The sequence below is a fragment of the Pygocentrus nattereri genome, chromosome 28 (assembly GCF_015220715.1).
Source record: "Pygocentrus nattereri isolate fPygNat1 chromosome 28, fPygNat1.pri, whole genome shotgun sequence".
In the NCBI taxonomy this organism is placed as follows: Eukaryota; Metazoa; Chordata; class Actinopteri; order Characiformes; family Serrasalmidae; genus Pygocentrus; species Pygocentrus nattereri.
In genome coordinates this window covers 23,181,406-23,204,246 of record NC_051238.1, presented here as the reverse complement: position 1 = coordinate 23,204,246, position 22,841 = coordinate 23,181,406, and the positions used below count along the sequence as shown (strand labels likewise).

Genomic DNA, 22,841 nt, shown 5'->3' with positions numbered 1-22,841 from the left:
TATATATATATATATATATAATCATGCATATATTCCAGTGCAAGTATCATATTCCTATGAATTATATACATAATACTGTATTATTCAATAGTTTACTGTACACCATATTAGCCCACATGTGGTCCATTACAACTTTGCTACAGTGTATATTCACAATGCAGTGCTATTACTGCTATGTACCACATTCCTTACTGCCAGTGACCTGGACTGTTCTGGGCCACCTCTTTATTTATAGGTACTTGTTGTCTGGTGAACTTGTCTAATATGTGCCATACCCTTCTTGTATGCGCATTGCCTCCCTCTCCTCTTTGCCTCCTATTTCTATATATTTTCATATGTAGGAGCATACTGCTGTAGTATAAGAATTTCAATGTATTTTTGATTAACCTGTATTCTTATTATATATGACAGTAAACCAATCTTGAAAAAGTATTTTATGTGTTATGAATTGCCAAATATCAATTTTAGACCAAAATCATAACACAGACATTACACAAAAGACAGCAACATTGTTAAAATTCATTTATTTAATCAGCTCAGTGTTGCAGATAAGTAAAACATCCTTTCAGCAGTGCTTTTCTCTGTAATGCCACAGGACCCATCTTGAATATGTATTGTTAGTACTCTGCACTTGATAAATCCATTATAACTGACAGCATACGGAGAGATGGCATTGTAAAAGCTGGTAACTGAAAGCACAGAGATGTTCTGAGCTACAGCTCACTGGAACAGTTTGAGCACTGTTAATGTTGCAACATGTGTAGCAAGAGCAGGTGGTGTGAAGAAGCTCTAACCAGATAAAAATAATAGATTACATGCATGCAAACCCCTTTTCTAATCAGCTTTCAGACAGAGGGAATAGTAACGGAATAGAATAATCTGTTTGAAATGGTATCAGTGTCAATATTACAAGCATTTTGTGATATAATTTTCAGTGTCAGTCCTGATACTAAATATATTTCAGAACAGGCTACTTTCCAGTCTTATTTTAATGGCCTTATATACAAAAAACCCTTATGAGACATAAACACTTAAGTAGATCTGCTAGCATGTTAGACTGGCTTCACATTTTCTATGTGAAGAAATACATGAAGATTTGGCAACACGCAAGATATAATCACCACACAGCCATACTGATTGTTACAGTGTACTGTCTTTGTACTTCCGCGATGCCTTTGCATGGGTTTTATGAGTAGAATGTTAGGACGCTCTGGTGGTTTCCTCTTACAAGCAGAATTGGTGGAAGATCTTTAGATAAAGTTTCCAGCCAGCACATATAGAGGGCGCTGGACACTGTTCCCTTCCTGGCAAGTGGCATGCTCCTTTGAAAAAAAAAAACAAACAATGGGAGGCATACACATGATTTAATCATCTTGTACTCATGGAAACAGCTCCAATTTCCAGGCCATTTTATCAAATGACATCTTGGGCCAGTTAAACGCTCTGGCAGGTATATACAACCGTAGACCAGGGGCGTCCAATCTTATCCACAAAGGCCAGCATGGCTGCAGGTTTTCGCTCAAAACAAGCTGGAGCATACCTGATTCCACTTGTCTAATCAGTTGGTTTCAGTCTTCAAACTGCTGATCAGATGTTTGCCTGCTTTGTTGGAATGAAAACCTGCAACCACACCAGCCCAGCAGTCGTCTTTGTGTATATTTCCTAGAACTGTTCTGATTGTCCCATACATAAATTGTCTTTTATTCATTCCAGGTACAAAAATTGAATTCCAGGTTCATTCAGTTTCAGTCTGAATAATTCAAAAGTTTATTATTACTACATATCAAGACTAGACGTTTCTAAAAGTTGCATTGGTCTTGATCTTAAATGGCTCATATCCTACATTTTTCATGTATTTTTTCCACTTATGGTGAATTGGCTGCCCTGCATTCAAAAAGCAGACTGGGCTAAAACACTCCTTATAAATGGAGCTGTCACAATCATGAAATTTTAGTTGTCGATTAATTCTCATATAAATAACTGCAATTAACAATTTAAAGGGCTTTTGGGGTCCACTGTATGCAATTGCATCTTCCTTCCAAGTTCTGTTAGACTCACAGGGCCAGACGTCATCTAATATAGAGAATATACGTCTGGGGACGTTCATGAGAAATTTGGGTGGGACCCTTTTTTCCCCAAAACCCTGACTGCTGTTAGGTACTGGATGAAATCCTCATAGCCATTCTCAGACCTTACCCTTGTGCAGTGGGCCCTGGGTGTGAAGGCAGCTCTTTCATGACAAAGGCATTAATGCCACTGGCTGGTCCTTACATTCCACAGACCTAAATTCAATTGAGAACCTCTGGGACATTATGTATCAGTGGATCTGATGCTACCAAGTAGCCCCACAGACTGTCCAGGAGCTCAGTCATGCCCTGATCCAGGTCTGGGAGGAGATCACCAGGACACCATCCGCTGTCTCATCAGGAGTACGCTCAGATGTTGTCAGGCATGCAGACAGGCCATCTGGCGGTGTTTACAATTTTTTACTTTGATTTTTGATGTGATTTTGAGTCCAGCCCTCAGTGGGTTGATGAATTTGGTTTCCATTGAGTACTGTTATGTCATTTTGTTCTCAACAAATTACACTAATTATATCAGTAAAGATTTTAAACTTAAATCTTTTGTTCATCCAGATCCGGTGTGTGATGTCTAACAACTGTTTTTGCAGTTAGCTTTTAAGATTCTGATGATCTCAAATAGCTGCACTTATGCCAAGTAACTGCTATTAGGTGATTATGTAATAATAGTGATACTTACTTATAGCTGCATAAATGGGCAGAGCTAAACTGCCATAGACTGAAAAGTTGGCCTTATGTAAATCTGTTTCAGTTTTCGTGACGTCACAGAAGCAGTGAATTCAAAACAGGCTGTTTACAGTGCCCTCCACAATTACACAATTGCCTATGGTACACAGAAGAAAAATGGGCTGTAAAAAACATTTTTATTGCTTATCCTTTTGATTTTTCATTCAAAATACTGACAAATTTATGTGTGCCACAATGTTTGGCAACTCTTCATTTAGTACTCTGTGCAGCCTGCAGATACCAGCTCAGAGTCTTCTTCTATAATGTTTAATGAGACTGGAGAACACGTGGCAAGGGATCTGAGATCTTTCCCCTTGCAGAATCTCTCCAGATCCTTCGGAGTCCACATTTGTGGACTCTCCTCTTCAGTTCATTCCACAGATTTTCTAAAGGGTTTAGGTCAGGGGATGGGGTGGTCATCGCAAAACTTTGATTCTGTGGTCAGTGATCCATTTTTGTGTTGATTTTGAGGTGTACTTTGGATCACTGTCCTGCTGGAAGACCCAACCATGGCCCAGTTTAAGCTTCCTGGCTGAAGTAGTCAGGTTCTTATTTAACATCTGTTGGTACTTGATAGTGTCTGTGATACCATGTATTTGAACAAATTGTCCAGGGAAGAAACAACCCCACATCACAGACCTACCACCATACTTCACAGTGGCGATGAGGTACTTTTTTGCATGGTTATCTTTGTGTTTACGCCAAACACGTCTCTGGTGTTTGTTACCAAAAAGCTCTATTTTGGTCTCATCTGATCGTAGAACACAGTTCCACTGAAAGTATCAGTAATGTTTGGCAAACTGTAGAAGCTTGAGTTTGTTGGTCCTTGACAACAGAGGCTTCCTTCTGGCAACCCCCAAAATAGCTTGTGGTTATGTAGGTGCCATCTGATTGTAGTTTGGGAAACGTCCTGACACCACAACCTGACTAATGTCTGCAATTCCCCAGCCTTGATCCTTGGAGAATCTTTTGCGAATGGAACCATCCTCCTCACTGTGCGTGGGGTAAATATAGACATACGTCCTCTTCACAGCAGATTCTAACTATTTCCAGCTGCTTTAAACTTCTTAATTATTGCTCTGATAGTGGAAATGGGTATTTTCAACTGTTCAGTTATTTTCTTGTAGCCATTTCCTGATTTGTGCAGCTCAACAACCAAAACTTGTGGAGGGCACTGTAGTTTTCATACTAGAGAGTGAACAGTATGTTTTTAAATTGAGAATGTTTACATACCATTAACCTCTTTTATTTAAAAAAGAAAAAAAGAGGAATGTTTAGCTTTATTGCCACTGGAGCAGCTTAGTTACAGAGTGACATAGAAACAGTTACTCACATGACAATGAGGTTTGCTGTGCTTGAGTGTTCCTTCAGCAGTTCATTCAGTCTGATTTGACGGTTTGTCTGATTGAGAAATGGGGGTAAAATGGACAAACCTTGAATCTTCAAGACAGCAACTTTACAGAAGAAGGAAATACCTGTCTAAAATTGTATGTACCCGCTTTAAAAGTGTTACAAAGGGCTCTTTGAGTGATGCTGTAGCTATAAAGAACCTTTACATAATGGAAAGGTTCTTAATCAATATATAGGTTCTTAGAACCTTTACAATATATGAAGAGTCCTTAAACTTTAAAGAGGTTCTTTACACATCTTTATAAATATGGTTCTCTAAAGAAGCATCTGTTGAAATATCTTTAGGGAAATATAAATGGTTCTTCTATGGCATTGAACAAAGAACCTTTTCTGGTGCATTGCATTTTAAGAGTGTACATGATATATGATTATAAAGAGATTTTATTGGAAGTTATCTTGGACAATCCTTATTGGTCCAATCACCATGAAATATTAACACCATGTAAGACAGTGCTTCTCAAACCAGTCCTCAGGTCAGTACAATGCAATATCACATAATGATGGGTACTGGGAACAGGGATAATGCTGAGCTGGGCAAGAGCAAAAGGTGGACTGGTTTGAGGACCACTGATGTAAAGATCGGGCAAAAACAATGCATTACCAGGCCTTCTTACATCAGTGGCAATATACAGCTCATGTTGTAAGCTGTATATGATATTGCCTTATAACTGTGAAATGCTAATGACTTGGCTTTACAAACATTTTATTATACCAGTAGTATACTATATATGTTCTAATGACCCAAGATAAGCAGGATTTGTGAACAAGTGAACAAACTAGAAAGCCACTCTGTCATCCAGCCTCACCTTGGCCTTGTACAATTCTAGTTCGTTATCAGTAATCCTCCAAGGCTCTTCAGCCTTCAGTCTCTCAGCAGCCTCCTGCTCCATATCCTCCTCCCTTAGTCTGTATGGCTCTATCATCTCCTCAAACTTTTCCTTACTGCAAGGAAGGGGTCATTAGATCACTGACTGCTACAAAAAAATGCATTTGCTCCACCTGGATAAATGAATGAATCTGTGTACTTATGTTTCTTTGGCTTTATGTTGATATCTCCTAAAACATTGATGTCGGAGAAGTCGATTCTGAACTTGCTCAGTAATGCAGCCATTCTGTAATCAGAAGTAATATATCATTATGTACCACATGTTGATCAATTCTTTTTAGACTTTCTACTAATTGCATCTCACTTTGTATGCATTTTATGTACAGCCAATAGCACCCATCGCTCTCATTACAGTACCTTCAGTAACACAGTCATTCTGTAATCAGACATAGCATATTGTCATCAGCCACATGCTGAGTAATCATCTACCATTGCGTTATACAGACCCACTTTGTGTACACGTTTGCTATTTCACACTGCTCAGCATAGCTGCTGCTAACAGTAGGCATTTTTCCAACTTACGCTCTGCGATCATGATCAATCCTGTTTATCTTTCCACCAATAAATACACGGATCTTGCAGTCCTTCCATTTTTTCTTGTTGGTTAGCAAATATGGTATCAGCAGCGTCAGTCCTGAAATGAGGTAAATATAACTTATCAGGCATACATTTACTAATGTGCTAATGAAGCTAATGTGATGTTTAGTCATTATTCAACTATGGTAAATTGTACTATACAGTACTGTGCAAAAGTCGGAGACCACCCTTCGTTTATTTCCATTAAAAATGAGTTATTTGTTATTCATTAACAAAAAATTTACAGAACATCACCAACTAAATATGATATACTTTTTCACTATTTAGTGTGTCGCCTCTTTGCCTTCATTACAGCTTCCATTCTTTTCCCTTGACGTAATTTTTTCAAAGAAATCTACAGGACTATTTTTCCCTACCTCCAAAGTTCCGTCTCAGAAGTTGGTTGCCTTTTTCAGGACACTGAAAGAGCGGGGCTTGTTTATAGGCTGTTTATTTAATGGTGACAGTTTTGGTGGTCCACCACATCTTGTGTGGTTGTCACGGTCTCACGTTCTCTATAACTTGCCATCACTTTTGGTCTTCTTTTAAAAAAATCTATTTTTTTTCATATATTTTACGTTGACCTTCCCCTTTCGTCTATCTTATATCTAATCCCCTCAGAAATACCTTCTGAAAAACGAATAAAATGTATTAATTGGCCATTTTGAATGGAAATTAAATAAAGAGTGGTCTTTTACACTGTACTACATAATAGCCTGATGAATGTATTGTTATCCTTAAACATACCTCCATCATCAAACAGCCACCAAACATCAATGGTGCCCTTGCACTGTTTCTTCTTGAATTGCTGACTGGCTGCCAGCAGCTTCTCATCTGCAGTGCTAAGCTGCACAGAAGGACTCTTTGTGTCTGAATATTACAAACGTACAGGAAGGTCAGCTTTCAAAATGGTAACAAAAATTATTTGTTTTAATAGAACAAATCATTTCATTATCATTTTCAATGCCACAAGCAAGTTCTTGGACATCCTCAAAGATCTCCTGACATCTTCTGACATGAACTGTGTGAAAAGGCCGTTTAGATCTGTCCACACAAACAGCCAGTGGTCACCTTTACATCACTCTAGATGACTGGGTTTGTAAAACGTTTCATGTGTTGCGTTTGACCTCTGATAATGAGTGGACTACTCTGACCACTGGTGGTCTTCGAGGATGGTTTTAAAGAATCGTTGTCAGTGTCTTTTCCGATGTTGATAGCCACCAACAGTTCCTTCATCCCTGGAGCCTTCTCATAGGATGACAGAAATTCATCTGAGTAAAAGACAGAGAAATAATGGAAATTATTCACATTATAAGCACAAATTCACAAAACCTAAAATACATACTTCCCAGTGGCGCTGAAAAATAAATAACAAATAATACTGCTGTTGAGAGAGTTTGTTCACAGTATACCTTGGCCTTGAATATGGGAGATGTCTAGACCCTCCTTCAGTCTTATGATAACAACACCATGCTGTAGGTCAAATGCATCACTAGAACAAATAAAGAATATGTAAATATTGTTAAAAAATATGTAAATATGCTTTCACTGTTATAGGCATATTGAATGCCTTTAACCATAACAGAATGTTAATATCTGTCATATTTGTGTCAGTCTGGCTAAGAAAATGTGCATAATCTTCAGAGGTTTACATGCACCAATTAGCATTATCACAAACGACATTCATTATTTAAGTAAAGTCAAACAGACTTGCTTATAAAAACTGTTTGACATACTGTTTTCTATAAGAACAGAACAAAGAGTGGGCATAAGTCAGGTTTCAAGATGGTTGTTACTATTTTTAGCTATGCATCATCCTTTGGAATATTTATATAGATTGTACTTACTGAATTGTGTTGATGTATGTTTCCACATCTCTCATTTCACTGTCTTGCCAGTTGTTTTTAAAGCCAAATACCAAAGTGTTTGGCTTTAGGCGACCCAAACCAGCAGCCTTAGAACAGATTTATATTCAGTCACACTCACAATTAACTAAATGTTACAGTAAGTTGCACACTAAACTGATTGATTAAATACTAAATTGATTACTAAAAGTCAAGCATTGCACACTTTTGCTTAAACAAATATCAACTGAAGGACCATATAATTATTCAGGGGGTTAGCACTGATGTATTTCAGCAGGATGTGTGTGGAGAACCCAGAACAGTGACGATCACAGGGACAAATCACTAAGCAATTACATTTGAATGAATTATTGTAGAATTGTACTTGTAGTAGATACTGGGCTCCTTGTCTGAGGTCCTCAGCAAACACAGGAGTGTAGAAAGCCTTGATCTGTTTCTTAAGAAGCCAGCGTTGGTAGCGGACTTGGTCATTCATCATCTCCTTATGGTTTGGTCTTCGGGAACCCTTAAGACAAGTAAAAACGAAGAAATACCACACTGTATATCACAGTCCCTAATATAATGATATATGAAAAGTAAGTGTGCCGAGCATGTTTAAGTTTTCTGTTCTTGGAACCTACCATGCGAACATGGCCACAGATCATCAGACCCACATTTTTGGTGAAAGCATGCACTAGATGAAGTAGTGCTGGTCTTGCATTGGGGTAGCCAATCATAACGAGGCACTGTGGTCTGTGGGAATTCAAATGTATTTATTTGTTATTTGTGGTTACAGGGAAACATCATTGTTAGTGTGCCTGGTCTTGAAGTTGAATTTTTATCATAAAGAAACAATGCAGGCTTTCATAGTTACAGCAAGACTGGGATATGTGGACTACCTGAAGTTCTTAATGTGGTCTTCAACTCCAGTAAGATGCAAACAGTGTGACAGGGCCTGGTTGTACATCAAAGCTTGCGTGGACGATCCCCAGTTGACATCTGTGGTGCGCAAAACTTTACTAAGTATCCATTTTTATTTAGTTCATTGCATTAATTTAACACTTTCAGTATATTTTCTACACACATTAAGTGATATCTACAGTGAAACATGGCATTGTGTCCATTGTGACTGTTATGACGATAAGCTATTGCTCATTCTTGAAAGTTCCTGATCATACAGCAAGGCCACTTGAGGCATGTGTAATACCTGGTTTCTTGTAGCTGACATATATGTAGAGTGCCAGAACAATCACATTGGTAAGCAGGGCAGCCCACCAGTTGATTACAAACATAACCACACAGCACAGCACAGCCCCAGCCAAAGACACCCACTTATTGTAGTATTTAAAACTCGGACGCCACCCTAGTGGGTTTAGGTGAAAGATAAGAGAAAATACAAATAAGGAAATATTTATTTCATTTTAAAATTAGGCACAATTATTATAGTAAACATGATATACAGCAATAAAAATGTAGGTCATATATAATTGGCCACTCCAAGCAGAAACACATATTTTCTCTTTTTTTGAAGTAAAAAGACGTTAAACAACCTGTGCAGCAAAATATTTAGCTATTTAAAATGAATAAATATAAGAGTAATTATGACATGCAAAGGTTTGGACACTCTACTCTTCAGTAGACGGTAAAACCACCTTTGGCAGATATCAAAGCTCGCAAAGACTTTTTGTAGCTACCTTGGGGCCTTTCTATCCCTGCTGAAGGAATTTTCCACCCACCTTTCTACACAGACTGCTTCTAGTTTTGTGATATGGACATGTTTAATATCTTCCCACAGATTTCCAATGATGCTCATGCCAAGCTTCAGCTTGTGTTTTTTAAGGTAGTTCGTGTGGATTTACAGATGTGTTTTGCATCATTATCCTGTTGTAGAATTCAGCTTCAGTTTCTTGACTGGTTGTGTCATATTTGCTCCCAGAATTTGCTGATATTGTCGCATCCATTCTTTCTTCTTCTCACACAATGTTTCTTGTGCAAACCTCTTATGCAAACTGCCACACAACCCGTAACAGATCCACCCATGCCATGCTTAACTTAAATTAATTTGGTGGGACTCCAGAGTTGCACAACCATCTAAGCGTTTGCTCCATCAACAGGACACTGCGAGTTTGATCACTGGTGATGCTACAGCTGTCCATGACCTCGAGTCCAAGAAAGCACAATTGGCCCCCCCTTCTCCCCTCATCACCCAACCTAGTCAGCACAGGCATCTGTTAGCTGACGTATCATATCTGGCGGCTGGTGCTTTGCTCCAAGTGAGTTTGGCTGTCCAATGACAATGCATGAGCGGCAGTTCGAAAAGTGAGGTAGCTCCTCGCATTGGTAGTATCGTGTGACTGGGGAAGTCCTAACTAGTGGGTAGAATTGGAGACGACCATACTGGGGAGAAAATTAGGGAAAAATCCAATACAAATACATTTTTCAAGTAGCTTAAGTTGTTTTATTGGTCTTCCAGATCCTGCCTTGATTTCAACAGTTCCCTTTACCTGCCACTTCTTAATGACATTTTGGACAGTGGAAATGTCACAATGACAATGTTTGACCATTCCGAATGACTTAATTAAGGTCCAACAAGTTAATAAAATTGAGACTTTGCAAGTGGAAGGGTGTCTAAACTTTCGCACATACCCCAATTACTTTTTTAAAAGAATCAAATCTAAAGTAACTGTGCAGTAGCATTTGCAGAAAAGTATTTAAAAAATAGTTTGCCACAGAGGTTGTTTTTACTTATTTTCACTGCTAAATAAACACAATGTGTAATTTGTATCCAAATGTTTGTATACAACTTTGTTTTTCCTTTTTTTGTGGTCATGTAATTAATAATCTATGAGTCTGTTCAAATTTTAATCATAAATTGGATGAATAATGTCAAAAACAAGAGCAGAAATGCTAAAATCACACATATCAACGCTGTTATAACAAAACTTTGTGTCTCAGAAATGTTAAGTTTATAGAAAAAGCAAGAAAAGTAGAAGAAAAAAGAAGAAAAAAGAAACGTTGGACCATTTCTGTTGGTCCATTCATGAAATCACAGCGACAATATCCAGTTTGTACATTTATCATTCTTTTCACTGGTAAAGTGAAAACCTATTCCACAACATCTATGTAACTGTTTCAGTAACTCCTGATTATTGATTTAACTGCACTCACCAGGGGAGTTGGCCAGTGACGCATGGAATACGGAGAAATTGATCAAGGCATAAGAGGCCAGGAAGAAGTTGGAAATGATGGGAGCAATAATATTTAGCTCAGCTAAGGAAACAGCCACATGCAAGGGTCAGATCCAAAAATCCATCACATCCATATGTCACATACAATCAATTGATTCCACAGTGGAACTGATGAACCTACCGATTAGAATGAAAGCCAGGCCAATGAAAAAGGTTAGGACGTAGCCACGCAGAGGTTCATTGTTCTTCCCGTATCCCTTCGCAAAAATCCGTAAGCCAGGGTAGATGTTATCCTTACACAGCGCCTACCAGGAGATACACAAGTGCACAACATATCATATTGAACATCGAGAACCTCATAGTGAATTGGTGTGATCATTCCTCCTGGTATAATGACATGTAAAGTAATACCCTTTTCTTGACAGGGCAGTATCTAGCAATTGTCAGAAAACCATAATTCTGTAATCCCAGCTTTATTCTTGAAATGTGATGTTTTACAAGGCCGTGATGTTGATTGTGGTCATACACGTGTTTTGAATACATTTTAAGAATACAGAAATTAAGTATCTGCAGTCAGTCCACATTACGTATTGCAAAGACAGTATTCAAAATACAGCTACCTTTTACATTTTTAAGATGCTTTTACATGACTTATTCACTAAATTAAGAAATATGTATAGCATCTTTAAAATAAACACTATCAATGCTTGTTCATTAACTATATTAAAATCAGCACATGGCATGTAAAGACGTAACTGAAAAAAGAACTCAGGACACGGCTCCTTTACAAACACTGAAGGCTCTGCTAAAGCCTGAGTAGACTGATAAATCAATGTAATTAGCATATATTAATTTCAGTGTTACTAAATTCTCTCGAAGGATGATTGAACTGAATAGTCTCTGCAGTAGTGGACATATTGGTGAGTGATAAGCACAGTCACTTCAAATTTGCAAGATTTTGTTATTGTCATTTGGTGAATTCTTTGCTTCGTTCCTGAGATGGCAGTAAGATTGTGGGAGCAGCAGTGGACAGACACGGGTAATGAGAACCAAATTAAAGTTTCCAAAATAAAGTTTCCAACCAGTAACAGTGAGGAAGAATGTGATGTACATAAAAATTAGAACAGAGTTTTTCCCATGTGCCATATCAGTACGTATTCTTAACGTGAACACATTTAAAGTATTAAGTGTTCAGTCATCACTGCTTTTTCAGATTATGAGAGAAACACACCTGAAACACTTTGGGAGCGCTGACCAAAGAAGCAAGAGCTGATGAAAGAGTAGCAGAGAAGATTCCAGCAGTGATAAGTGGTCCAAATGCAGACACCAAGCTCATGACCTGACCAAAACAACACAAAAGAAACATTCATTAAACAAATTAATATATAGTGGTTCTAATTATGATCTGTTGAGCTGTCTGTTTAAAAATGTTGTTTACAGCACCTAATGTGTAGAGAAATCTATTTATTAGCTAGTTCTAATAGTCTATTGTCCAGCAAAAAGGCAAGTCTGAGACTGAATTTTTTAAAAGTCATGAATAGCTTTGTTCAGTTCCCTGTGCCAGTGTGGGATCATGGTGTTGGGGCTTGTGCTAGACAACTTGTTCTATGTATTTGGCATCACCAAACACAGAGAACAACAGACAGGAGGGGCTATCAATGGCTTTATTCAGATCTGCATGGATAGCGTATGACTCTAAATACTCCAGCTATTATCTTAGACCTTTCTGTTTTATGACTTTTCTAGCCTAGCACAGCAACGCCACGGATAATAGACATAAAGCAAAATGAAAATTGCTACATCTACTGTAAACATGCCTACTTGCACCATACAACAGTGATACAATAGTCTCTAGAGAGATTTTCTGTTTTAAAGTACAGAAAAACTCCTTCTGATGATGTGTCTTGAAGGTAGGATGAACTTTTGAAAAACTACAAGCAGTTTGGGACAAAAACATGATTGAAACGTTATTCCAACGAAGCCAAATATCATCTCAATGATCGGAAAATATCTATTTATTATCCTCTACATCAGTGGCTACACTGACAGTCAGGATGTATATACCGCTGTTAGGGTATCCCCACTGTTATATGACCTATATGCATAATGCATGCTGTGTACTGTAGTGAGAGGATATAAAATTGTGAATTATTTCAAAATAATGAGGCCATGAGATACATTACTGAACCACAGAATACTGCATAACATGATAAATAACACAAAATGCTCATTTTAGGCCTCTAAAGTATAAGTATACTTATAACTGCCGTATAAGACAGTGAAGAAACACTATATGAAAGAATGTACTACATATGCATCTTTACATTATGTGGAGTTCTCACACTTTCACACATCTCATTTACAAAAAATGTACTTAAAAAGCCCATCCATCCCAAAAGTTCTTCAGGGAATCAAAGGTGTTTTTTTTATGGCACTGCTCCAAACAACCCTATTTCAACATGATTTATATAACTATACCTGAAAATCATTTTGTAGTCCATACTTGCAGCCGCCCTCCTTGCAAATGGAAAAATCATAGCCAAGAGTACAGGCTGCATCTGTGCAGTTCTCCAGAGAGCCTATGATGGTGTCATTATCATCACCCGTAGCATCTCGCAGAATGCAAGAGCCTGGGAAGAGAGAAATGCTGTTATCAACAACGGGACTGTTTTTTTTTTAAATAAAGGATACAAAACATAAAACACCCTCATAAAAATACCTCCATATTTCCTACCATTAGAGACAGCAACTGCGATATAAACAATTCCAGTAATGAGAATAGCCAGAAGGGTTCCTTTAGGAATGGCAAGCTGTGGATCCTAAAGAAACACAAAAGATTTGCTGTACAGTGGTTCTGATGTCACAAAACATTTTTGTTATGCTCTTATTGAGGTGCATTTGGTTTCGGAACCAAAATTACATGCTCCGATGTACTCATGTCTGTGAAAAGACCTAATGAGTACCACTTTGGCTTTTACTTATTGTTAGCAGCACTATACTTACATCTTTAAGCAGAGGTGGGAACAAGTCACAAAGTTGCAAGTCTTGACACTCAAGTCCAGAGTCAAGTTGTAAGTCAAGATAGTTGAGTCTCAAGTCAAGTCTCAAGTCCATAGTCCTAAACAAGTCAGTACGCATTCTTCAGCTATATTAATTACATTTAAAGATATTTTTTTTATAATTTTTGAGAACATTGGGCACATAGGATTAACATCAAAATTAGCTCAGCACTAAAACTAGCTCAGCCAACAAAAAACAACCACTAGTTTGTTTTGAATTTAGGCAACAGAAACCAAAACAACAGAACAAAGCTGAACAAAAAGGAAAAAAATAGAAAGACAGCAAAGTGATGGTGAATGTACAAAGCTGAAGTTGACTTTCTCCACCCGCAGCTTCTTAGTCACATTTTCCATCCCACCTTAAATGGGGCAGCAGTTACCTTCCAGTGCCAGCTGCATCATTTAAGGAAGCATCTGTGTATAGTCCCGTCTGTGGTGAGACGCCTCCCCGCGCCCTTTATGAGGCATAGGACTGAAGACCGAGTCAAAGTCTCAGTCTTTTGTGTTGAAGTCAAAGTCGAGTCACACGTCTTTCTCGATTTTCTCGAGTCTCAAGTCATCAAATTCATTTGAGTTCAAGGCATATTTGAATTTCATTCCAAATGTGTTCTAAAGTTTTAAAGGTGTTCTTAAATTGTAAGAATTTTCTTACTATTTTTTTTTTTTTTTACTTGACGTTTTTAAAAACAAGACTCAAATGATCAGGAAGCACAGGCTTACTGATAGGTCCCCTGAGATATTGGCTCCTGCTAAAATGCCTGTTGCAGCTGGGAAGAAGATGGCAAAGACGGAGAAAAACGTTTCTTCATCCCTGAAGTCTGGGCCCATGTTCTCCATCATGATTGCAACTGTGAGGCACAAAAACAAAAAGAACCTTAGGTTTTCTCTTTTGTAACAGTATTGATTCTACAATAAAAGATAAATCAATTTCAAGGGCTCAGCGTGCAACACTGTATACGGCAAAATCAGGAGTTTACTCAGTCATAACATTAATTACAAAATTCATTTGGCATGCATAAGATATACACAGCAACAGAAATAGTCCATACCATTATAACCGAAGAAGCCCATAGATTCCTTTGATTTCATGGGGATGAATGATCCGATGAAATAGTTAAAGATTGCTGCCAGAAGAATGACCAACAATACAATCTGAGCCTGTGAAAAAGCCATCAATCAAGCCATGACTAAACATCCAAATGACCGTTAGACTAAGGTCAATCTTGTCAATATTCAGTATTATTGAATTTCATGATAACTGTTTGATGTTGTGATGTTTTAGCCACTGTGGTGTATAATTGAGCCCCTAACTGGTCAAATGGCTGGTGAATTCTATGCCAACATTGCATGAATACAGTTCTGTGGTAGGAATTAAACCAACAGGCAGGCAAAAACATAGAGTATCCATGGCTTGTCAGTACCTTAGCCTCCCACTCCATTCCTGCCACAGATATGCCAAGGAGCAAGATGATGGTGAGGGTGCCAACTATCCGGATGTCATTTATCTCATCGGTCATGAGAGCATCTACACTCTGCCATACAGAAAAGATCGATCTTATAAGAAGTGCAAAACAAAGCATCCAACCCTAGAAACATCAGTGCACTTACAGGAGAATTCCACTGATTTTTAAACATTTCCACAGATTTAAATTGAGATGTAAACTCAGTAATTTCTTGTGGTTAAAGTTAATCAAAGAACTTACTGACTGGGATTTCTTTACAGTGGCCCCGATAGGAACCAGGGGTCTGCCAAGCACATAGCCATTTTATTTCTTATCCACACCAGTAAGTGAACCTACATTGGTCTTTTGAGTTTATTGATGTTGATGATGGTGAAATAGCTGTAAATCTGAAAAAAATATGTTTCTTTTGGGACTAATTTGCCTTACAGTGCCCTGCATGTATCTCTCCACAATGACTGCCTCTTAAAAAGTATATTTTAGGCCAAAATGTTATCTCAAAACTATCGTTAATCAATATCTCTTATGCTAAATCTCTTATGCTGAATCATAGGTCCATTTTATCTATCTGCGCACAAGGACACCTTACTGTATATCTTGCACAACTGAACACCTTATTGCACATCTTGCACATCTGGACACTCCACACCTAGACACTTTATTTCATTACCAATATGTGCACATGTTTATTCAGAATTGTCATTATATGCTGTTGCTTGCATCTCCATGCACACTCATTATTGCACTGCCTTTTGTTTCTCAGGATAGATCTTATTGCTTATTTTTGTATATTTCTAGTTGTATATGTTCCTGTAGATAGGTTTTTTGTATATATTCCTGCCTTTTTGTAATAAGCGAGATATATTTATTCATAGTTGACAGTATTATTTACAGTTGACAATTTTGCTGAGCCTATAAATTCCTTTTTTCATATTGTACCACCTTTATTATTGTAACTGCGCTGTGTTGTATGACTGCTACTGGCTGCTAAATTTCCTTTCATATCAATAAATTCTATCTATCTATCTATCTATGTATCTATCTATCTATCTATCTATCTATCTATCTATCTATCTGTCTGTCTGTCTGTCTGTCTGTCTGTCTGTCTGTCTGTCTGTCTGTCTGTCTGTCTCAGACATCATGCAACATATTTCTAAATATCATATGTTACTGCTTTTAGAGGCGTTCAATGCTATAAACATCTGGTTTCTATTACCAGCACTTTGAACTAGTTCAGACTATGTTTCTCTAGAATGGCAAATTTCACATCAAACTACTCTTGATTTTGTTTACATCTTAAGGATGAGATATTTTTAAAAATCGGTGGAATTCTCCTTTAATTCCCAACCACTGCACACATCCATCCATTCGTGTATAAACTCACATCGAGGAGCTCGACCACAGTTTCAGCAAAACCCACAACATACATGGCGACAGCAACGGCATTAGCAAAGGCAAAAATGAGGCCGATAGAACCACCAAACTCTGGACCCAAACTCCTAGATATCAGGTAGTACGCTCCACCTGAGGAGAAAATAATAATTCACAGCAGTCCATCTCAGACGTATAAATTAAAATAAATTGCAAAAACACTGTGAAAGAATAATAATTTTATCTTGTTATGTTTACAGCACCACCAACAGATGTCTCAAAAGCTATTCTTACCTCCTCTTACAAAGCCGTTGGTGGCTATTGCCGAGGTGGAGAGACCAGTAATAGTGGTCACCAAAACAGCCATTAGAATGATAGCACATGACAGAGCTAGAGAAGAAGAAAGAAACAATGCATTTCCAAGATAGCCATCTGTAGCCTAACAGTTACAATTTTACCACTATTTAGAAAATAAATCTTTGTTTTTTAGTTTTTCCAAAGATTACCAATGCCTGCTTGGCCAACAATCCATGACATACGAATGAAAAGCATCACTCCCCAGATGTTCAGCATACATCGTACCTGTAGAGATGACAGACCAATTAATTTGAATCATTGTGAGTGTGATGGAAACAACAAGCACTGAATCATTTGTTAAACAGTTCATATTCATTCATTCTTCATTGCTTAGTTGGCACTGCTGAAGACAAAAAAGAACGCAGTCGTTGTCAACAGCCTACAATATGTGACTAAAAGTATGTAGACACCTCTTCTAATTATTGGGTTTAGGTGTTTCAGTCCTGCCCATTGCTAACAGAAGTGTAAAATCACATGGACATGCAACCTCCAGTGCAGTAGAATGGGTCATACTGATGAGCTCAGTGACTTTAAACGTGGCACTGTCATAGGATGCAATTAGTAAAATTTCGGTCATGCTAGATCTGCCCTGGTCAACTGTAAGGGCTATTATTGTGAAATGAAAGCATCTAGGACAACTCAGACATGCCTGTTATCTGTTCCATCTGGAAACAACATCAGCACAAGAACTGTGCACCAGGAGCTGGGGAAGTGTGTTTACATGGCCAAGCTGCTGAACACAAGTCCAAGATTACTATATGTAATGCCAAGCACCAGCCGGAGTGGTGTAAAGCATGTCACCGCTGTACTCTGGAGTTGTAGCAATGTGTTCTTGGGAGTGATGAATCACACTTCATTCACTGGCAGTCTGATGGACAAATCTGGGTTTGGCAGGCACCAAGAGAACATTACCGAAATGCATAGTGCTGACAAGATTTCTCTCTGGGGTTGTTTTTCAGGGTTCAACTCCATATTAATGCCAATGTTTTGAAATGGGATGTCCAAAAGGTTTATAGAAGTGTGTTTTCAGGTGTCCACATATTTTTTTTTCATATAGTGAATTTTACTCTGTGGTCCATGTTTCATACATATGCAGATTTTTTTAGTAATTATATGAAGATAAGAAAATCTGCATTCAACACATGGTATACTAACCAGGACACCCTTTATCCAGCCGAACTTCACCGTGCCCCCTTTGGACTCAGGCACAACTTTTGCTGCAGCTTCTTCTGCAGCAGCTGGCTCCTCCCCATTTGCAATACCATCATCAAAGGGTTCCTGTAAGGTAAGACATTATGTAAGTTGTTGTCAGAAAAAACTCTACCTTTCAGCGCAAATACTGTCATTAGGGTTTTACCCTCAAGGGTACATCTTCAGTATCTTTAGTTAGAGGACATAATTCAACCATATTCTTTTGCAGTTATTGCATTGCATTGATTCCATACATCCTGACTCCAGGCCTTTTATTTTTCTACTTGTTTTATTTGAATGTCGTGTACTTGAAAAGTCATTTAGGTTACACACTATACTATACACTATAAAGACCATGTTGTATTTTTGAGGGGACATTTACATTGTTTGTACCTTGAGACACTAAAATTGACCCAGACATTACCATTTTTACAATGTAGAGTAACCCTAGTAATGTATACGTGCATTTTGTGATGGCTCAGTTATGATACATTGTCATACATTTCACATACAGACATATATACACTGTAGTGCCTTTAGAATAGCTACAGGTGACAAGAAGATAGGTCAGTGCTGAACTGCAGGCGAGAAGCCTGAAGCAGCTAATAATTTCCACTGCTTTGCCACTGTTGACTCTCACAGGGTTTACTGAAGCCCACAATCAGTTCTTTAGTTTGGCTGAGGTGCAAATTGTTATACCGTGGCTGCTGCTGTTGGTGGCTTTAAACCCAACAATGAACAAGAAATTCATTCTGAGGACTGTGGTCTCTATATCGATGTGTTCCAGCAATTAGCCTCAGTGTAAAGATGTTGCCGGTTGTCAGTATGTGTCAGGAAGTTGCAGACAAAGTTGCACAGATTCCGGGGGCTTATGACCAGTTAGAGCTGTCTAAAAAGTATAGCATCATCAACTGACCTATTAAGAAAAGAAAAGTGATAAGAAAAGCAAAGTGTTGAAGGGAGGCAATTTATATCTGGCTTTCCAGGCACTTAGTGGTCCCTGTCAGTGAGTGCCATTAAGACAGTTTACATCAGTCTTATTGCTTTACTTGGTCTTCTTGGGTTCGTCTGTGGTTTTCTTTGAAGGATTATGGCAAGACTTGCATAGCACTTTGATAGTACACTAACGCTGAAAAGTTTGCAGTCAACAGGCCTCATTCACCAACCATTTTTAAGAAGAAATTTCTTCTTAAAACCCAAAGATTCACCAATGTTTTCTTATTTGGCATTTGTTCTTAGACAAGAACTGACTGTGCACACACTCAAAACCCCAAAGGTGTCAGCGGTTCTGCGGTTTAAGAACACGTCATGCACCAGACAAACATTTTCTTACCATCTTTCTAAAGAGCGAATTTAAAAAACTTTAAATACTGGCGAATGAGGCCCACTGTTTTAAATAAAGCAAAACCAGTTTTGGCTGTGGATAAATGAATATACTTACTCTAACATGGTAGCTGTGTGCAACTCCACAGGTTTCAATTAGTAGGATATTAGGAATCAGTAAACAGAAAAATAAGAAATGTCCAGAATGATGAAGAAATCTTAAGAAGATTCTGAAACGACTGAAAACGTTGTATAGCATTGAGAATTAAGGTATAATATAACTACAACATGTTATTTATCAGTTTATTCACAAAATGTTGTTCACAGAATTCATGAAATATTAAAAAAAAACATCTAAAAAATAGCGTTTGGTGAATATGTTGTAATATTTAATTCTGCCTCGTATAAATGATCATTGTACATGCATGTGGCAAAGTGAGTATTAAAAGCTATTCCAAACTTTTGACACTAGTGCACAGGATGTAGTGTGTAGTTCAGTGACCGGGTCTTACAGTAGACAGCAGTGCTTGCATGCAGTATGTATTAGCCTGTTCAATCTACATATCTGGTACATCTTGACAGATCACATGTGACTCAGCGGGCCTAATGGCGTGCCCCCACCCTGAACAATTCAGAGTGTCTCCCCAGGAGAGCACTGCGCAGCTCCGTCCACAGCAAAGGGACACTAGGCCATTGACAGAGGCGTGTGGTCAAACATTGGGTTATTGTTATGGGCTCCCGCGCTCCGACCAAGCGTCCATGGTGCCGCAGGGAGTGGGCTTGGTAAGAAAGACCATTGTCTACGGTCAAGAGTGTGGGTAAGGTCTCTGACATCACACAGCCCATTCAAGTGAGAACAAACATGCATGATGATAAATAAATGAAAAGATACCCGTATAAGGAGTAGAACATCTGAATGACCAGATGGCTTAACTGAGGGCTATTTTTAATGTGTGCTGTCTAAAAGCTGCTTATACATTTTTATAGACTGTGCAGCAGTGGACAGTAAGAGTGGTGATGAAAAACGAAGGCATTAAAGGTGCAGAAGAGACTCACACTGAGAATAACTGGGGTACTTACTTTGTCCAGCTCATCATGAAGTTCGGACAGCGACGGCCGGATGAGCTTCTCCCCCAGAGGCGCCTCCGTCTGCCGGTAGAAATCAATGTTGGGGACGGCATCGATGGTGTTGTGGCCAAAGGTGCGCAGGTAGTAGGTGCTGGAGTGGGTGTCGGAGAAGTGGCTGAGCCCCCCTGTGGACGAGTGCAGGCTGGCCTCGCTCCTCACCGTGTCCCCATTGAAAGCTGCGTCAGACCCTCCGTCAGCCGGACCTCCTGAGGGGTCCAGAAAGTTCACCACCCGGAATCGACCTTTGGCCTCCTCGCCACCGGCAGTCCCCTCGGACGTCCTGCCTGCTGATGAGGACCTCGCTCTTGGAGGAGTTCTGGGAGCTCCGCTTGCAGCCGCAGCCGCTGCCGCTGCCTCTGCGACCGGGTCCACCTGAAACCGGCTCTGCGTGGACTTCAGAGCGGGCTTCTGTCCGGGCGGAGGTGATGAGGACGGGTCTGACATGGTGAAATACGAGCAGGCTGATAATTGGGGCCGCCGGCCGCTTAAACGCGCTGCTGGGAGTCTAAATTTGGCGCGGTTTTGCGCGCATCTTCGCCGCTGACAAGTGGAGAAAAACGGGCTCCACTACCACGTCATTTCTAATTACAATGTCTCTGCCTCCCACCCCCCCCCTACACAGACCCCGTCCACCACTGAGGACCGACGTAACTCACAAACTCGTGACTGTCCCGTTAGGAGCTCTGGCAGGGAGTCCAGACCGCGCCAACTCCTCATCCGCGCAAACGGACAGAGACTCGGTAAAAACACCGCTTTTGTTCAAACTGTCTTTTTTATCAAAGAATCGGCGGAACCGAAACAAATCCAGAGAGACATTTTTCAGATCGAGCCTGCAAAACGTTTATTTTGAGATCTCACACTCTCAGAAAAAAAGCTATGACCCCGTCACTGTGGTGGGACCCTCAGGGGTACCTCTCAGTGCCTTTAGTCAGGGAACATAACCATAATCCACTGAAATGAGGTTTTCTAAGGTGTCCTGACTCCACACACCCCGCCTCGCCTCCAGGGCTTTATTTTATTGTTCTGTTTTAAATCATTAGTCTATAAAAAGATACAAATGTCTACTTTTCCACTAGGAAAAACTTACTTAAGGTGCACCACTGGACCTTAAAACCACTGCTGTACCTTTGAGGGTGCACTTACATTGTTTGTGCCTTGATGAACGAATCATGTACCTGGTGCCTTTATTTCTAACACTCCCGTCTGCTGCTCCTTCATGCCTCCACACCTCCACTGTAAAACTCAGTTCAGTCTAGAAAGGCTAGTCTACATGAAGTAGTTTTATTGCACCTATATTAGATCTTTGGACGAAGAATCTTCTTAATCAGTGTGATGTTTGAGTTGAACTAGACTAGTTCAGGTACTTGTTGATGGGAACGAGATCCTAATGCATCCTAACGCATGTTGGTGAGGCATAAGAACAATATAATGACTTTTTAAAGCCTGGGAATGAGATCATGCCTTAAGTCATGGCTACGCATTAGGATCTTGTTCCCACACCTTACCATGTCATGGCCATGCCGTATTTTTGTTTATACAGGATGTCACGAGCAGTGCTCCATAGATCATGCATAAATAAAAATAATGCGACTTAATAAGATGTGGGAAAGAGATGATGAAGTCCTGTGTGGTAACGAGGTCATGCCTTATTAAATTGCGGTCGAGGCCTAATTATCTCACGCCCAACCTTGCTAAGTTGTGGCCACACATTAGCATCTCATTCCCACACCTTACTAAGTCATGGCCATGACTTGATTACCTCATTCCCACGCCTTACATTGTGGCCACGCGTTATTTTTTATTCACACAGGATGCATTTGCATGGTTTTACTCGTTTTTCAGTGACGGCGAGTTCTTTTTATTTGTTTTCTCAAGATAAAACAATATCACCACATACCAAATGTTGCTTTCTCATGATCCTGAGATATTATAGGGTCATAAGAAAGGTATATCAGCATTGTAAACTTGACATTACTTAAAAAAAAACTGCAAACCTATTGTCTCAAGAAAATTCAGTAAAGTTACTTAACTGGTTTGAGCTTAAACAGCTTCATATGTGAGTTATAGCTACTTTGTCATGTTCAGTGATTCACACTTCTGCAGCGAGTTTACCTGCCACTCTGTTCTTTGATTGTTACAAGCTTGAGGTTGTAACAATAGCAGAACCCTTTTTGGTGCTACATAGAACTCTTTTCAACAAAGTTCTACATAAAACCGTATACAGCACATTCTCCATCAGTC

At 39.2% G+C, this 22,841-nt stretch overlaps 1 protein-coding gene across 1 annotated transcript; it reads right to left on the bottom strand.

Annotated features, from left to right (window-relative positions):
• Positions 1-507: 507 nt before the first annotated feature.
• On the bottom strand, positions 508-21,181 carry LOC108442001 (solute carrier family 12 member 2-like). The gene is made up of 26 exons (XM_017721818.2): positions 20,553-21,181; positions 18,114-18,236; positions 17,108-17,183; positions 16,896-16,991; positions 16,615-16,754; positions 15,192-15,302; positions 14,820-14,928; positions 14,491-14,618; positions 13,446-13,530; positions 13,190-13,341; positions 11,943-12,050; positions 10,893-11,016; positions 10,692-10,793; positions 8,731-8,886; positions 8,423-8,522; positions 8,165-8,276; positions 7,909-8,049; positions 7,527-7,633; positions 7,092-7,171; positions 6,807-6,950; positions 6,427-6,549; positions 5,626-5,737; positions 5,243-5,329; positions 5,024-5,159; positions 4,141-4,208; positions 508-1,322 (listed from the first exon to the last, which is right to left on the bottom strand). The coding sequence occupies exons 1-26, from the start codon at positions 21,042-21,044 to the stop codon at positions 1,187-1,189; spliced, it is 3,348 nt and encodes a 1,115-aa protein (XP_017577307.2). The 5' UTR covers positions 21,045-21,181; the 3' UTR covers positions 508-1,186.
• Positions 21,182-22,841: the final 1,660 nt, after the last annotated feature.

Coding starts and splice junctions, on each gene's coding strand:
- LOC108442001 (XM_017721818.2), bottom strand. CDS start 21,044: ATGTCAGACCCGTCCTCATCACCTCCGCCCGGACAGAAGCCCGCTCTG. Junction 12,051..13,189: donor GACTACAAAATGATTTTCAG/GTATAGTTATAT, acceptor TGTTTTGGTCAG/GTCATGAGCTTGGTGTCTGC. Junction 4,209..5,023: donor TAGAATTGTACAAGGCCAAG/GTGAGGCTGGAT, acceptor TTTCTCAATCAG/ACAAACCGTCAAATCAGACT.